The sequence below is a fragment of the Artemia sp. Qi Xiang Cuo genome, chromosome 10 (assembly GCF_049724085.1).
Source record: "Artemia sp. Qi Xiang Cuo chromosome 10, ASM4972408v1, whole genome shotgun sequence".
NCBI lineage: Eukaryota > Metazoa > Arthropoda > Branchiopoda > Anostraca > Artemiidae > Artemia > Artemia sp. Qi Xiang Cuo.
In genome coordinates, this window is record NC_142803.1 from 42,998,245 (window position 1) to 43,017,281 (window position 19,037).

Genomic DNA, 19,037 nt, shown 5'->3' on the forward strand with positions numbered 1-19,037 from the left:
GAAAGAATTTGCTGAAATTTTATTAATTCTCAAGAGAAAATAGAAATAGTTTTATTGTTAGCCTATCAATAGTATAGACGAGAACCACAACCAGACTGTCATAGTTTTGAAAGTAAAGTTTTTAATGATCATTTAACGTCTGATTCATATGAGCTTATAATTGCTCCTTTGATCTTCAATTCAATTGTAATCTATTATCTTAAGCTATTAGTAGCCCTACTAGCCAAGTGGATAGTACTCTACACCTGAAAATCTGTGTCCGTAAGGGTTAGGGTTTGAGACAGGGAAGCGTCGGGTGATTAGCCCCCAACCACCTATTGTACTCCCGGCCAAAGGCAGAGAATCAGGAGATAAGTACATGCGCCAAGCGAACAAATTTTCAGGATGTGAATTTTTTTTTTTTTTTTTTTTTTTTTATACTATATTAGACAAAAAATTATTTTAATTTCATGTGTGGTCGCATCGTTTGTTGCAATTGTTTTATGAATGATGCAAAAGGAAGCCAACTAAAATTTAAAAAGGTCAGCTTTAAAAACTTATATCCTGTCCATCTAAACATGCCGGAAAACTACGGGTTGACAAGTACCAATGAGTATTGCAGAATTAAATCACTATATCATGAAAGCACAGTAACCTACTAATGAACCCTGATATCTGAAAATCACAATTCTAGAGATTTCTCTATCTCCTCTAAATTTCTAGGAAATAATTAAAAAATAAATTTGTGGATCCTGGAATTTTTTTCCCTTTTTAAATGAAGTCTTCGGTTTTTAAAAGAATAGCTCACTTGTCATATGGCTAACACTGGCGTTTAAAAAATTTCAGTGGTTACTGTTTATGTGGTTTTGTCCAGTAACGACCACGTTCGAAGAGAGGTATCAACGTCAAGAATTTTTGTCCTTGGAGTGTGCCTCCTTCTAGGTTGGGCATTTTCCATCAATTCTAAAGAAAGACAAACTTGCCACTTAATTCTTGTCATTCCATCCCATGACAGTTGCTACTACTTTTGCAAGATTTTTGAATTGCTTTTCGTTGACTATCTGAATGCGAAAGGTAATGTCCCACTATATCAATTTGGATTTCGCCCTCGTCTTGGGCTTCAACGCATTGTCCACCGCGGTGAACGCATTGATTGATGCAGATGCGCCAGGTGAAAGTCTCGTGTTAGCAGGTGCTAGGACGTTATGCGTAAAGAGTTTGACTATTTCTTTCACGCAGCTATGTTGCTTTTTAGCGCAAAACTTGTGTTGAGCCCCTCCTATCAAAACCTTCAAAGTCCGCCTGATGATTCTCTCTTTCTCTGAGACTAAAGTCTCTCAAATGTACCCCACTACGTCTCATCACCCAGTCACTTCAGTTTTTTTTTTTTTTTTTTTTTTTTTTTTTTTTTTTATATATATATAGCTTTGAGAAGGGTAGCGATCGAGATGCCGTTTCTTCTCCTTCACTCTGCAACAGTGGAATTCTTGATGCGTTGTTGGGTGCTTCTTTCTTGCATTCTTGCTGCTCTTAATTTGTTGCTCCTGTGCTATGGAGGCGATACTAAATTTGAGTGGTACTATCTAGTGCATTAACGAGGATTTTACATTGCTACAATTTGGGTATGTGAAGCTTAGACTCGAGTTAAATTGTGCAAAGTCTGATGTTGTTTCTTTAGCTTGAAGCAAGTACCACCAGTGGATTCCCTCTCATGAATAGCAGGATAAAGTCAGTTGATCTAATTGCTTACCTTGGTCTTCCGTTCGGCTCGTCGGTAAACCTTATACGACAACTACTAGCTCACATTTAATGTCGAGTCGGGTTGTCGTGTGCATTATTTTTCATGAATAGGATACGTTTGTACCATCGTCTCTTTTCGAAAATTTTCAATCCGTTGCCTTACTGCAGTATCTGTATATTGCAACTTTTTGGAAACTATTTACCAATTCAGACAAGTCGAAATATTGTTCTATTTTCTTTTGTTTCTCGAAACATCTTCTGTGTTTCCCTGCATGTACCCGTGATTCTTATCTTGTTAGGAAGTTTTCAAGCAATGGCCCTGATAATGTTTTCTTTGTTCATCCAAATATCGCTTAAAGGAAGCAAGTTTTGGTTTAAATTCCTGTCTACCGTAACTGAACCATCTGCGGACATAGGTCTAGCCCAGTAATTTGTTGAAGCTTTGATGTATTTTGAAGTGTTTAGTTTTCATCTTTAATGTGTTTTTCTTTTTTTTTGTATTTTTTTAATTATTGCTGTGTTCTTGTCTTTTGTGTGACGTGTTCTCAAATTAATAAATAAATACTTATGATATTTGTCTGGCATTTGGCATTTGGCATTTATTATGGCATTCGAAAGCGTATATTTGGTTGACGCCGTTTCTTTAATCAATCGGGGGCACTCATTCGTCGGTAACTTAAAATATAGCAATGTGAAATTACTTTTTTCACTAAATAAATTGACGGAAAGATTGAAGAGACCATTGACGAAAATTATTAGTAAAACTGAAACAGAATGAGTTATTAAGTCTGTTTTCAGATTTTAAAGCTTAGTTTAATCAAATCCCATTTTGATTGCATTTTCTGGCTTTCTATGAGATTTCTTCTGTCTGAGACTGAGAGTTAGTGGGGAAAAACATGAAACTGAAGTTAGATATTTTTACTGGCTGACAGTCTTTTAAGCGAAACGAAAATACAAGAAGATTGTGAGCCTAAAATGTTGTTTATCTCCCCATCCCTGTAGGAAATTTTGACGCTACGTCTTTTGGTTTCCGTTAGCTGTTTGTTTCTTTGACTTTTGTGAAATGTATCTTGCAAAAAATATAATTAAATTTACTTCGAAATGTTTTGATTTTACTCAGTTCTGCCGTAAATGTCTTCAATCTAAAAATATGTGAGAAAAAAAGATCTAAAGTATTTCTTAAAAAATCTAAAATATGTCCAAAATCGTTACCATATTGAGATGCAACTTTTTTTTTAGTAGACAGTGTTAGGATTTTTTTTTATTGACATGTCTATTTTGTTAAATTATCAATCCTCTTTTTCCTTTTTTTCAGTTTTCAGAAATTTACGAAGAACTAGAGCCCAACTTTAAACGTTTTTCTGTCGATGGTGAAGGTGGGATAATGCTTGCAATTGCCAAGGCGTGCCAAAAATTGGTTACTAAGCAAGGAAATTTTCTTAGCGTAAGCCGAAATTGGTTTTTTCTTTTTTTTTTAATTGTACTGATTTTTTAGTAGTTTTATGGTGGGTCCAAAGACAAAGAGAGTTATTAATATGGGAGATGACTCTTTGTCGTCTCCCATGACAAAGAGAAGGGGGGCTCAAAAAGTTATTAATATATTCTAATATTTATGACAAGCTGCAATGCAAAGAATGCTGTTCAAATAGCTTAGCACGATTGGAAACAGGCTTCAATTCATTTGTGTAATGGTTACTCATAATAATTGATTGGCTAAGAATGTACTGGAAATATGTCTCCTAAATATGTTGGAAGTATTTCTGCCGTACACTAGGATAGTGGATAAACCAACTCTTCTTCTTCTTTATCTTCTTGTTTAGATTCTTTTGTTGGACAGGCTTGAAAGTTTTTAGAAAATAAAAGAAGAAGACGAACCTCTTGATTTGTCGATGATATTTTCTACTAGATGAGAACAAAAATTGGTAACGTTGTCCAACAAATTAATTCCTTGACATCGTAAAGTACTCCTTGGAACATCAAATGAAGTAAGGTTAAAAGAGCTGCTGTTAGAATTTAAATCTAAGTCATCACAATTATTAAAATTAACACTAAGGCTAGTACTATAAAGACCTGTTAAAAAATTTTGTACAGATAAAGATCTACTAGAATCTATTTTTGTTATTTTAATACGTTCTTTGCGTATCTATTTGTAGTCAAATCTTAAAAATCTAAAAAAAAATTGTTTCATCGCTTCTCATCAACTGTGTAAAAATTTTATCGTTTCAAATTATTTATGTGTCTGCTATATTTTTTTTTGTGTTTACACTTTCTTTTGTTTTTGTTTTAACTCTGCTATCTAGTTTCTGCTGACGATGCCTTGTTGATTATATAGGCGGAATAAATGTGATATAATATTTTCGTGAAGTCCCGTTTCTTAGTCTTTTTTTTTTGTCGTCAGCTCGGCTTTCAATCTTTATTATTCTAGCCCTTTTTCTTGCTTTACTTTGTTGCCCAGACTTAGCTGTAATTTAGATAAAGCAAATATTTTAAATTGATTCATTTTTCTAAATAAGTTGTTTATATATTTCTTTATTTCTAGAATTTAATAGAAATCTCGTCATGTACAGACCCAGAAGGGAATAATCCATGTTTAATACAATCCGTCTTGAGAATACAAGCGTCGAAGTTCAGCAAGGGTTCAAACAAAATCACTTACGCGGGTTCTCAAATGGTACAAACATTATTGAGGTTCAATAAACCTATAAAGGTAAGAGAATAACGGTTATGCCTACTAAACGATACGAATACTCACGAAAAAAGATTCAAATGCTCGAAGTATTTTTTTTATAAAAGGAAGTGCAAATGTCTGCATTCATGTAACGTAAATATTCAAGGACAAAAGGTACTTTACATCCTGAGCCTAGAAATTAATTACTGAGAAATCAGACATTTCTAATTTGCCAAATTTATCTACACAGCGAAGTATGTTATTTATAAGAAGTGTAGTTTTCAAAATCTAGGGGGTAAAGAAAAAAATCTAGAACAATTGCGCCCTGCTTGCCTCCCATTGCTCTAAGTAATTTCTCATTAAAGGAAGTGCAAATGTCTGCATTCATGTAATGTAAATATTCAAGGTCAAAAGGTACTTTACATCCTCAGCCTATAAATTAATTACTGAGAAATCAGATATTTCAAATTTGCCAAATTTGTCTACACAGCAGAAGTATGTAATTTATAAGAAGTGAAGTTTTCAAAATCTAGGGGGTAAAGAAGGAAAAATCTAAAAAACGCTTTTCTTTCTTTCTTTCTTTTTCTTGTAGAAAATAATATGCAACTTTAGAAGTTGTTGTTTCTGGAGGGGGGGGGGGGTAATTTGTAAAATTGAAACACCAACAAAAAGGGAAATTCCTATGAAAGATATTGTAATTGATTAGTCTAAGTTAAATTGATTTTAAGTTAAGTTAAGTTTATTTAATAAGTTGAATTTAAGTTACATATCCTCCATTTACATGATTTTTTTCAGAGAGGGCAGAGAAGGAGAAGGTGAAGAGATCACCTTCTCTTCCTCCCCTTCCCTCCTTGAGGAAATGTTCAATGGTGATGTCTGTACGTACTTGTTTCATGAAGAGAACCATATTTCAATCAAATGAAATAAAAATTAAACTAAGCTTAAAAAATGGAAATTTAAAGATCATTGCGGAAAGATAAAATATAGTATCCTTGGCTATTCTCCTGCAATGTGGGATACCCAAGTGTTTTGGTAATTTAATTTCCAAAATATTTTTTTTCAATAATTTCTTTTTGAAAATTACAAATCTATGTTTGTTTCTTCCTTCATAAACTTCTTTATCGTAAAATAAAAGATGCAGAGGAAAGGCTCATTAAAAAGCCTGGAGGGATTTGTAAATCGAATTCCAAATGATTTTAACTATGAATTAGCACTTAGAAATGATTTAACTAATTCCTGAATATTTGGATTTTCTGAGCCTTTCACTACTGAAGAAATTACGTTATGGACTTTAGATAAACAAACTGGTTTATGATTATGATTTCATATAAACTCCACTACTCACGTTTGTCAGTAGCAATTGGAAATTTCCATCCCATACAGTGATCGGCTGTGTCTGTAAACTTAGCAAAAAAAAATCAACATTCAGAGATCCGCTGAATATAGAAATAGAGGAAAACTGTAGAACCAATAAAAGATGTTTGGGAATCTCAGTCGGCAAAGGACGAGGTTCTGAATCTTAATCTCAAGGTAGTGGGTTCGAGGTGGACATTCTTTTTCCGTTGGTAAACAGTTTAAATATTGGAAAGAAAAATTGTTTTGTACAAGTATTTGTAGAATAATTAAATTGATATTAGACCAAAACATGCAGATGGATAACGAAATTGCTTTAAACACGAATTGGGGCTTTTCTTCTTAAGTGAGTATTTCCAACCTTATTGTTTTGGTAAATCTACCATGTTTGGCTGTTTGCCATGGTTAAATCTAACATGTCGTCTGGCAGGCTTTGCTATTGGAGATTTTTCAACATTGTGGGTTTTAGTTGTAGATTTTCTCAATTGCACAATGTCTCTGTTTATAATTAAATATGACCCGTTTCTAGTCAAACCCATCTTACTCTAGATGATAAACAGTATGCTGTCATTACCCGCAAGTGAGCTACGTGAATTATTCTGTGATCCTTGCGGAAGTTACGTCATGGATACTTTTGTCTCTTCACCCTCCATTGGTGAAAAATCTAGGGATAGACTGAGAAACAAACTCAAGGTAATTATTCGATCTGTTGTGTTGGGATTTAAGTTACGTGCTTCAATTTTAACATTTAAAAAATTAAGTTCCCTTAATTTCTTTTATTATATTTTTTACACGTTAGTTTATTTGGGGCCCCCTGATGCTTCCGTTGTTATTTATAAAATGTGTCGTCTTTGTTTTTCCATTTAATTTTGAACAAAATTGCCTACTATACGGAGTTTTTGATAAACATGGCCATTTTTTAAACTGTTTATCAACCATCTTTTCTTTACAAATCTAGAAAACCAAAATAATTTTTTTTGATGAAACCAAAAACACTGGATTTTTACTTTTGTCTTGTTTAAATATCAATTCCCATGAAGACCTTAAAAGCCATGTTTTTGCTTCCTTGTAAAATTATTAAAATATTTACAGATCCATTCGTTTTTCGCACGACGCACACAACCATTATACAATTGTGGAGCTGAATCTATTTCAGAACTGACAAACGGTCTGTTTTTTTTTTTTTTTTTTTTTTTTTTTTTTTTTTTTTTTTTATATATATATAATTAAACACTATAGCTTTCAATGAATTTCTTCTAGGTTGAAAAAAAAAACAGAAACAAAAATCTTGAAAAAATGTCTCTTTATGAAGAAATCCTGTTCCTCTTGATCCAAAAAATTGCACTTGAACCACAAAAATCTGGCTAGTATCACACTGAAGTAATTGAGCTTCAAGAAACATTTGTACTTATTTTTCTGGGAGGATGCCTTTAATTTCAACAACCCAGTAGTATAGTTTATAGTAATTTTGAACTAGCAATTATTTCCAGAATTTTTATATGTACACGTGCTTGCTGACCGGGTGTAAGTAGAAAATCTTCCACTTATTTCCTTTTGAAAAACCGATCCCAACCGAAAAAAATAAAGGCTTATATGTCTACCATGTTTAATTTTAACCCCCCCCCCCATGCATAAAAATCTGTGCCCCTTTCATTGTTAAAGTCTACATTTAATGATAAAGTTTCTTCTGCTTTCAACCTGATAGAAAGCTGTGTTTTTCTTGAAAATACACCCAGTATTTCTAGAATATTAATTAAAAAAAACTTTTTCCACAAAATAAGTTTTTCAAAGAAAAGTAAAGAACTCCATTAAAAAAAAAATGAGCAAAAATAAAATCAAATTATCTACCAAGCGCGAAACTACCACAAATCAGCATCGATAAATAAATGAAACCCAAAACGAACAGAAATTACAATAAATAACCGAGTCAAACTCAAAACGAGCCGAAATTAACAAAAGTTGGGCGCAAAACCCCTATGCCCTCCCAAGGCCAGAACAAAATTTGCACTTTACTGAAAAAAATATAAATGTTTTTACTTTTATAACTTTAATAAATCAAATAATATCAACATTTTGATTACTAAATATCAGTATATGTATATTAAACTGACAATGCACATTCATTTGTATTTTTTCAGTAAAGTGCAAATTATATTCTGGCCTTGGGATGGCATAGGGGTTTTGCGCCCAACTTATGTTAATTTCTGCTCGTTTTCAATTTGAATCGGCTATTTATGGTAATTTCTGTTCGTTTTGGGTTTCATTTTTTTATCGATGCTGATTTACGGTAGTTTCACGAGTGGTAGATAATTTGATTTTATTTTTGCTCATTTTTTGTTTAACGGAGTTCTTTACTTTTTTTTGAAAAACTTATTTTTGTGAAAAAGTTTTTAAAATTAGTTTCTGTTCGTTTTATATTGACATCAGTCTTTTCAGGGAAAAAGAAAATAATACCTTAAATCTTTTCGTTTTTTAAGACTTTATAGTTTGGCCTGCTATTTGTATTCTGGAGAAAAATTTTCAGCAATTTTTAACAGCATACACCCTTTTAAAAATCTGGACATAAATAGTACTGTTTAATTTAGTTTCATACCTCCTCTATTTGACCTGAAATGGCAAACTTGTTACCATTCACTGAAAAAACTGTTTACTTTCTTTGATAGCTTGGATACACTTACGCTATTTTGATTTGGTTAAATTTTAAGAGCAGAAGTAGCCCGGAAAGTTTGAACATAATACCCTCAGTCGTTCTTGGGATACTGCTGAGATGGCTTATGGGGAATTAGCATTAACACACTGCATTTTTATTTAATTTTAAGGCAAAACTTAGTTTTTAAACATAATAGGCCAATGGGAGGGTGGGCGCGGGAGGGTGATTAGCCGCCCTTCATTTGCACTCGACTATTAAAAAGGGCATCAACCCTTTCTATTACCAGTTGAATGAACCCCTTTCGAAGTTCCCACGACAACTCCTTCGATACGAAGTGCCCAGGTCTAAACAACATCAACATAAAAAAATAGTACATTATACCCACTTCGATCTTTACTATAAAAATGTCAAGCCTTCCAATCACTTTCGACTATTAAAAAGGGCACTAGGCCTTTCGATTTCCAATCCAATGAGCCCTTTTGGAAACGACAACGGTTTCTATAAACACCTTATATGCCCCCAGGGCATAAATCACAACCCTTACCCTAAGGTCTGTTAGGGTGGTTGTCATTCTCTAAGACCGAATTTCTAGAACTTTCAACTACGTTAAACAAAATGGCTATCTCAAAATTTTGATTGGATGTGTTTGGGGAAGTGGTGGGCGTAAGAGAAGTGGTAGTCGCTCTCCAATCACTTTCAACTATTAAAATGGCCCTAGCTCTTTCAATTTCCAATCAAAAGAGCCCTTTTGAGGTTTCTAGGACAAAACTTTCAACACAAATCTAATATGCCCCCAGAGCATAATTTACAACCTTGCCCGGAGTACTGGGGGGGGGGGTGTCATTCTCCAATACCTAATTTCCATAACTTTATACAACGCTTAACAAAATGGCTATCTGAAAATTTTGATTGGATGTGTTTGGAGGAATGGTGGGCGTGAGAGGGGGGTTAGTTACCCTCCAATCATTTTCGACTATTACAAAGGGCGCTATCCCTCTCAATTTCGAATTTAGTGAGCCACTTTTCAATTTTTACAACAACTCTAACTATAAAAACCATATATGCCCACAGGGTAGAACCTACAGCCTTTGCCCTTGGGGCTCTAGGGGGTTTGTCATTTTTAAATTCATAATTTCTAGAACTTACCACTGCGTTGATCAAAATCGCCGTCATTGAACTTTCATTGAATGTTTTTGGGGAAATGGTGGGTGTAAGAGGGGGGTTAATTACTCTCCACTCACTTTCGACTATTAAAAAGGGCAATTTCAATTTCCAATCAAATGAGCCCTTTCTGAAATTTCTAAACTTTCTATATAAACTTTATATGCCACTAGGGCATAACTTACAACCCTTGAACTGAGGGCTCTGAGGGGATTATCATCCTAAGAGACCTAATTTGAAGAACTTTCAACTACGTTGAACAAAATGGATATCTCGAAATTTTGACTAGATCTGTTTGTGAAAATGTTGGACGTTAGAGGGGCGTGAGTCGCTATCCAATCACTTTCAACTATTAAAAATGGCACTAACCCTTTCAATTTCGAATTCAATAAGCCCTTTGGAAGTTTAAACGCTTTCAGTATAAACCTTATATGCCCCCAGGGCATAGCTTACAACCCTTGCCCTGAGGGCTGTGGGGGGGGAGGGGTTGTCATCCTTAAACACCTAATTTCCAAAACTTTCAACTACGTTGAATAAAATGGCTATCTAAAAATATTGATTGAATGTGTTTGAGGAAAAGAGGGGCGTGAGAGGGGGGTTAGTTGCCCTCTAATTACTTTCGACTACTAAAAAGGGCATTAGCTCTTTGAGTTTCCAATCGAATGATCCCCTTTTCATGTCTCTAAGACAAAGCTTTCAATAAAAAACATTATATGCCCCCAGGGCATAACTTATAACCCTTGCCCTGAAGACTGTGGGGGGAGTGTCCTGCTCAAAGGTATAATTTCCTGAACTTTGAACTGCATGGAACAAACTGGCTATCTCAAAATCTTTATTGGATGTGTAGGGGAAATGGTGGGCGTGGAAGTGGTGTCTTCCACGCCACTTTCCAATCATTTTCGACTATTAAAAAGGGCACTAGCTATTTCAATTTCCAATCGAATGAGCCCTTTTCGAAATTTCTACGACAACGCGTTATATAAAAACCTTATATGCCCCCTGGGCATAATTTACAACCCTTGCCCCGAGGGCTGTGGGGGGGGGGGGGGCTGTCATCCTCAAAGACCTAATTTCCAGAACTTAAAACTACGTTGAATATAATGGCTATCTCGAAGTTTCGATTAGATTTATTTCGAGTAAAGGTGAATGTAAGAGGCAAGATAGTTGCCCTTCATTCATTTTTGACAACTAAAAAGGGCACTAGCCCTTTGAATTTTGAGTCAAATTAGATCTGTTTAAAGTTTCTATGACAACACCATCTATCTTATATGCCCCCAGGGCATAACTTACAGCCCTTGCCCTAAGGGCTGTGGGGGACTGTCCTCCTCAAAAACATCATTTCTATCTGAAAATCAACTACGCTGAACAAAATGGCTATCCCAAAATTTTGATTGGATGTGTTTCGGGAAATGGTGGGCGTGGAAGGGGTGTTAGTGGCCTTCCAATCACTTTCGACTATTAAAAAGGGCACAAGCCACTCCAATTTCCAATTGAATGAGCCATTTACAAAGTTTCTACGAAAACTTCTTCAATAGGAAGTGCCTTGCACTAAAGGAAAAAAATTAATAGATAGTACATTGTGCCAACATTATTCTTATATGTCCCCATGGCATAACTTTAAACCCTTGCCCTGAGGGTTGTCGGAAAGTGTCTTCCTCTTTACCTAGTCCCCGTTTCTTTTCTCGTTCTTGAGTGTCCCCGTTCTTTACTTAGGCAGCGCGATCGCGCTGCCTATGATTTATACAACAACTTTCTATATAAAACCTTATATGCCCCCTGGGCATAACTTACAACCTTTGCACTGAGGGCTCTGAGGGGGTTATCATCCTAAAAGACCTAATTTTCAGAACGTTCAACTATGTTGAACAAAATGGATATCTCAAAATTTTGATTGGATGTGTTTTGGAAAATGGTGGGCGTGAGAGGGGCGTTAGCTATCCTATCCAATCGCTTTCAAATATTAAAAAAGACACTAGCCCTTTAAATTTCCAATTGAATGAGCCCTTTTGAAGTTTCTAAGACAATACTTTCAATAAAAATTTTATATGCCCCCAAGGCATAACTTACAACCCATGCATTGAGGGCTCTAAGGGGGTTATCGTCCTAAAAGACCAAATTTCAAGAACTTTAAACTACGTTGAACAGAATGGATATCTCAAAATTTTGATTGGACGTGTTTGGGAAAATGGTGGGCGTGAGAGGGGCGTTAGTCACTATCCAATCACTTTCAACTATTAAAAAAGGCACTAGCCCTTTCAATTTCTAATTGAATGAGCCGTTTTGAAGTTTCTACGACAACGCTTTCAATAAAAACTTTATTTGCCCCCAAGGCATAACTTACAGCCCTTGCCTTGAGGATTGTGGGGGGAGGGGTTGTCATCCTTAAAGACCTAATTTCCAAAACTTTCAACTACGTTGAATAAAATGGCTATCTAAAAATGTTGATTGGATGTGTTTGGGGAAAAGGTGGGCGTGAGAGGGGGGTTAATTGCCCTGAAATCACTTTCGACTATTAAATAGGGTTCTAGCTCTTTGAATTTCAAATTAAATGAGCCTTTTTTCAAGTTTCGACGACGAAGCTTTCAATAAAAACATTTTATGCCCCCAGGTAATGACTTATAACCCTTGCCCTGAGGGTCGTGGGGGAGTGTCCTCCTGAAAAAAATACTTTCCATGTTGAAATCCGCTACGCTGAACAAAAGGGCAATCTCAAAATTTTTATTGGATGTGTTTGGGGGAGTGATGGGCGTGGGGGGGGGGCTAGTTGCCATCCAATCCCTTTAGACTATTAAAAAAGGCACTAGCCCTTTGAATTTCCAATCGAATGTGCTTTTTTTAAGTTTCTACGACAACGCCTTCTATAAAAAAGCTTATATGTCCCCAGGGCATAACTTAAAACCCTTGCCCTGAGGACTGTGGGGGAGTGTCCTCCTCGAAAACATATTTTCTATCTGAAAATCTACTAGACTCAAGAAAATAACTCTCTCAAAATTTTGATTGGATGTGTGGGGGAGAATGATGGGTGTGGAGGGGGGCAAGTGGCCCTTCAATACCTTTCGACTATTAAAAATGACAGTGGTATTTCGAACTTAACATCTAATTGGACTTTTTTGAAGTTTATACGACAACACCTACTTTCAAGACCTTATATGACCCCAGGGCATAACTTAAAACCCTTGCTCTAAGGTTTGCAGGGGAGTGTCCACCTTAAAAACATATTTTCTGTTTGGAAATTAACTACATTGAACAAAATGCCTATATCTCAATTTTGCTTGGACGTGTTTGGGAGAATGATGGGCGTGGGGGGGGGGGCGTTCTTACCTAAACACAAATTCGACTTTTAAAAATAGCACTAGAAATGTGAATTTAAATTCTAATGAGACTTTTTTTAATTTTCTAAGATAACGACTTATATAAAAACCTTTTATGCTCCCAGGGCATAACTTAAAACCCTTGCCTTGAGCGTTGTGGGGGAGTGTCCTCCTCAAAACATATTTTCTATCTGGAAATCAACTACACTGAACAAAATGGCTATCTCAAAATTTTGATTGGATGTGTTTGGGGGAATGATGGGCGTGGGGGGGTGGGGGCTAGTTGTCCTCCAATCACTTTCGAATATTAAAAAGGTCCCTAGAACTCTCGATTTCCAATCGAAAGAGCCCCTTTTGAAATTTCTACGACGACCTCTTCCGTATGAAGTGCCCTACCCTTAAGGGAAAAAATAATACATAATTCATTTTGCCAACATCGTTCTTATATGCCCTCAGGGCATAACTTAAAACCCGTGCCCCGAGGGTTTTGGGGGAGTGACCTCCTCAAAATAAATTTTCTATCTGTAAATCAACTATGCTGAACAAAATGGCTATCTCAAAATTTTGATTGGATGTGTTTGGGGGAAGGAGGGGGGGGGGGGGGGCTAGTTGCCCACCAATCACTTTTGACTATTAAAAAGGGCACTAGCCACTCCAATTTCCAATTGAATGAGCCCTTTTCGAAGTTTCTACGACAACTCTTTCGATACGAAGTGCCCGGGTATGGAGAAGAAAAAAGAAAAGAAAATAAATAATACAAGGTGCCCACATCGTTCTTTACTTAGGCAGTGCTTTCGCGCTGCCTATGATTAGTGTGTCTGCTAGCAAGACTGTAAATGGCTGGTAAATAAACATGTTTCGCAAAGCTGCCCTTACCAAACTAAGGAAGGGTTTTTTTTCTTATTTTTGACAAGCCACATATAGAAAAGTAAAATCAGTTTTTATTGAGTGGTATTACCTTTAGCTGGGTCTCCCGGTAGAATTTGGATTTACACTCGGTTTTTCCTATATTTTTTTTTCACCGTGTTTGGGTAGGAGGCTCGGTATAAGTTTGGTAATAAAGAGACTTTTTTTTATGGTTTAGTACCGTTTAATGGTATTTATCTTCGAAGCTGTTGGAATAGTCAAGTCGTTGAATATTTACTGTATCTGATCCTGAATCAATTGTAGGTTCGCCGGAACCCTGCGGACGAACAGCATTATATTGACTTCGTACAAACTTTGCCCAACTACAATCAACTCCATTTTTTTTTTTTTTTTTTTTTTTTTTTTTTTTTTAGTGAAACTTTGTAGATGGTATAAATGCAACTGGCTCATTTGATTTTTATGGGTTTTATTTTAGCTTCTTTTTTTCATATCATATTTTTGCAAGGAGTGTAATTACTTTACATATCCATCCATAAAATTGGAAAAACCAAGGATTCGTTGTGGCTTATTCACAATGAGATTTAACAAACACCGTGATTTAGTCAGTGCTAATTTGACCCAGTTAGATTTTTTCTAGAAGTTTTTGATTGGCTGAAAATTCTGATTGGCTCAAATTAGTGCTAGTTAAGTCTCGAAATCTTATTATGAACGAGTCTTTAATGCTAATATGACATATCAGTATTATCAATGGCAACTAGAGACTAGAAGACCGTAAAATTAAACCCCCGTTTGTCAAGATGCCCTTTTTTAGCTGTATGTGCATGGAAGTTCAAGGTCACCTAAGTGTTATTTCTAAAATGAAGGAAACTACATGTTCTATTGACTCAAAACCCTTTATATTCAGTAAGAAAGTCTATTTAAATTGATCTTTTCAAATTTATTTTTTTTTTTTTTTTTTTTTTTAAGGGCGAATTTGCAGGACTGGCGTCATATAGAAATGGTTCTCGAGCCTTTGATTCATTGTGGGCAGTATCAGACATCAAAACAAAAGCTTTTATTGGTCAAGAATTACTGGCCAAGGAGGCATCTGTTTCTGGCAACCAATGGGGGTCAATTGTTTTTGCAAAACATGGGTTGAGCCTCTTAAGGAAACGGAAATCAGACTGGGAAGCGTTCCAGGGACAAGAAACAAAGAAAAGGAAGCTATTCAAAGAATTTTTGAGTGTGCCCTAATGTCTAGTTGTGTTTCTATAAAATAAATATACCCTTGTTTCGCATTGTACCTTACTTGCGTCTTTCAAAGTGTATCGTGTGATTTTTATTGTTCTTTGAAAACAATGACAAATAAAACAAGCCTTACTTCGCAGGGGCGAATCCAGGATTTTTTTAGGGGGGGGGGGTGCAAAAGAGGTTAATCCGATAAACTTGAGTTAGGAGCAAGTTTATTTAACGCAAACTTGCATTAATTAAGTAAATTACACTACTTTAGACTATGTTAGGGGGGGAGCCCCTCTGGATCCGCCACTGTCACTTGGAACCAAAATCTTTATCTGTCAGTGCTTTGCGGTCAAAAGAGGGAAATCGAGATCATTTTGATTTAGAAATTATGTATCTTTGAAAAACAAGGTCGTATCTAGGGAAAAACCTTCATGTCGTTGAACAGCCCCCCCCCTCCTCTTATAAACCTTTACCTCTCCTTGTGACTACTTTTGAATCCGGAGTGTAATGTTAAAGGTCATTCCGGAAAGAAAAACAAACTTGTATTAGTAGATCAGTAGAAAACCTTTCAAAAAATGGCATAAAATTCAGTATGGGTTAGAGCCGTGATTCTCAATGTAGGGTGCTGGCCCCAGAAATAACATAAGTTAATATTTAACCAAAGGCCATATGAAGTGCCTCAGTTATTTTTACTTGTGGGCTCGCACTTAACAAATTTTGACATTTGTAAACCTGGCTTATTGCATAGAAAGTCTGTAAGAATGAAAATTTGTTTCTGATTGATACATAATTTTAAGCTGTGGTAAGAATGCAAGTTTGTTTCTGATTGATACATAATTTTAAGCTGTCCAAGTATAAACTAAAATCACATTCTTTTTCTCTAGCCTTAAACCATCCTTTCTAAAATTGCATGATAGTAGGGATTATATATATATATATATATATATATATATATATATATATATATTGCTTCGCTGCCTATCTAACATATATCGATAAAACTGGTGCTAATAGACCAAATGATGATATTTCCCTATGTTTGAAGAATTATAGAAAACTAGCACTTTCCTGAAAAGCCAAGCACAAAAAAAAGACAGAATATTGATTTAGTAGTCAATTGGGAAATATGACATGTCTAGTTTTGTGGATATATCGCGTGATTTGCGAAGCAATAATTTTGTTTATTTTAATTCTCAACTTCGCTCTTTATTTCCACGAGGAAACTGTTATTTTCAAGATTAATTCGGTTATCAAATCCAAAGCTACCGTTTCATATACCCATATCCAAAAAATATTACCTAGGGAAGCATTTAGAACCTATTCACCAAAGAGCCAAACATGGGAAATACAATGAGATAAGATAACGTGTATTTCAAGCCAAAATGTGGCCATGTACATAAATAACATACAAGATTAACAAATTACAGCACTTGACACAACAATAAAGAAAAAAATAAATATAAAAGATACACTATTCTCTTCTTTTTCCAAAAAACTCGTCAAGATATCTTCCCACTAGACAAATAAATTGTGACGACGTACTTTTCAAGGCATCAGGAAGCAGCACTTCATCATTCCCAAATAAATTTTTCTTTACCCCCAAAAGACCTCGACAACGACTCAGACAATGCTCCAAATTCTCCTAATCTTCTTGGCAAAGAGGGCAAGCAAACCTGCCGTCCGGGACACTTTTACTCCTCTCAAAAACTGTCAATCTTGAACGAATCGGAAGGCGATTAGATCGTAGCTGCATCCAATATGTAAGGCATCTAGACGGTAAATTTAACTTAAAGTAAAATTCCTGACCTTAAATTATCTTAACCTCTTTATAATAACTTAGATTTTCCGAATTATTAATCTCCTTGCTTCATTTCTGTATCGTCTGGTCCTCCAGCACCCGCTTAATTTCTTTGTCCGACTATGGTTATTGACTATTTGGTCCAAAGCCATTATTCCAGGAGAAAGGAAAGCACGTCATATCCAATACCTCTTTATCTTTAAAGGCCAAGATCTTTTCCTATGTAGCTGAAGTAACTCATCATATGCAGCCTTCAGTAACCTATCACTGGGTAACTGTACAACCCTTAGCCAAAATTTTATCATTTGGACTGTCCTATAACTTTTAAGAGACCAAAGTCCAAGGTTTCCTTTAAGAAACTGGGAATGGGTCACTATGCAACCCGTACAATCTCTCAAAATAACCTAGCTGAACGCTTCCTAACTGTGCAGCGTTCTCATGTCCCCAGATCTCTGCCCTGTAATGGAGAATCGGCATAATCTTAGATAAAAAAAAACCTCTTCTGCAAAGACAAATTCTTTATTCCACTAATTTTATTCCTGAAAAGTGAAAATGTTGCAGCTCTTCCTCTATTTAACACTTCTTTAATATGAGAACTCCATCCACCATTACTTTGGAAGATATAACCAAGATACTTTATTTTTTCAACTACTTCTAATTGTTGTCCTCCAAATACAAATATATTATCTATTTTTCCATTCCTTTTACTGAAAACAACCACTTTAGTTTTCATAACGTTCAGCTGTAACTTTTTCATTTGTAAGTATTCCTCAATTAAATCCAGTAACATGTGAAGCTCTCTTGCCGACTTCGCCACCAATGCAGTGCCATCCGCAAATAATAACACCGAAAAGTTAATTTTTCCAAGACACTGCTTTGGAGCCCATTTTTCTTCCAGAAACTCCACCATATCATTCAAAAACAAAACGAACAGTCTCGGGGACACGGCGCTGCCCTGCTTCACTCCTTTCTTAAGGTCAAATAGCCTGGAAAATCCTGAACCTGCAACCCTGACCATAAATTTAGTCCCAGAATACATATCAACAAATAAACGAATAAAACTTAAAGGTAGACCTACATCTCTTAAACACTTTCCAAGGAGAGCTCTATCTACATTGTCGAATGCCTTTCTTAAGTCTAGAAACGCAAAGTACAGCTTTTTTCTACCTGATCCATACTTCTCTATCAGTGCATTTAACACAAATGCTATATCCAACGTACTATACCCTTTCCTGAAACCCCCCAGCTCCGCTTTAATTATCCCATAACCCTCCAACCATTCATTCAACCGATTGTCGAAAATCTTTACTAAAGTTTTACTAAATACAGGTACTTATGCTATCAACATATAGTTATCATGCTCACTAGGCCAATCTTTCTTAAATATAGTCACTATAATCGATACTTTCAATAGGGAAGGCCATACACCACTACTTACAATTCTATTAAAAATACTCCCTAAAACTAGCAAAAAAACATCAAGAAACCTCTTTAACAAAACTGGTGGTATACCATCTATTCTTGACCCTGATCCTCCCTTCATCTCCCTAACTACTTTCCTAACTTCATCTGAGGTTACCTCCTTCACTAACTCATAATCTTTTTCTTTCATCGGAAACTGCGGAGCAGCCCTTGATTCTTCACTATCAAGGCCACTAGAAATTTCATCTATACTCTCAAGAAAACTAGGCCAAGTATCGGCATCGAGGATTTGTAATTGGTCTTTTTCTTGTCTATTCTCCTGCTTTATTCCTGACCGAAATTGCTTGGTATCCGCTTACCATATAAGCCTTCTCTATCTCTTATTGTTCCTCTCTAATTTTCTCTCGTTTTTTCCTCCGTTTTAGCCTATTATATTCCCTTCTCCTTTTCTTAAATCGTAAAAACTAATTTAAATGATTCTGAGTGCTAAATATGTTTACTCAATTATTAAGCCTTAACAATAAATTTAGATCTTTATTAAATCACGTACACTGAATAAAAACTTGATTTTCCACTTAAAAAGATTTTATTTATTATAAAAAAAAAAAAAATATGACAACGGCCGAGAATCACTGCTAAATGAAAAGTGCCCTCTTTGGATGTGATCTCATGGGAAGGTCTGAGTATGTCAGGCTTGTATGTTCTGGTCTTAAACTTTAGGCTCTATTTTAGAGTTTCATCAGTAAGACGACTTCTCAGTTCACTCTGGATAGCGTTCATGTTTTGTTTTGTTTTTTCTATATTCACGGCGGTGGTACTTAAAGGTATCGGACGTGCCGCTATTCCTTTACCTCGTTCCGAAACCTCGAG

The 19,037-nt window shown here is 35.6% G+C and overlaps 1 protein-coding gene across 1 annotated transcript in view; it reads left to right on the forward strand.

The window, feature by feature from the left end:
- The window catches only part of LOC148947785 (nucleolar protein 9), a 57,696-nt gene extending 42,686 nt beyond the window's left edge, over positions 1-15,010 (forward strand). Inside the window, exons 6-9 of the mRNA XM_089096236.1 lie at positions 3,035-3,163; positions 4,259-4,426; positions 6,290-6,433; positions 14,696-15,010. Coding sequence (XP_088952362.1) covers positions 3,035-3,163; positions 4,259-4,426; positions 6,290-6,433; positions 14,696-14,962 — 708 coding nt within the window. The 3' untranslated portion in view covers positions 14,963-15,010. The remainder of the gene's footprint in view (positions 1-3,034; positions 3,164-4,258; positions 4,427-6,289; positions 6,434-14,695) is intronic.
- The last annotated feature ends 4,027 nt before the right edge of the window (positions 15,011-19,037 follow it).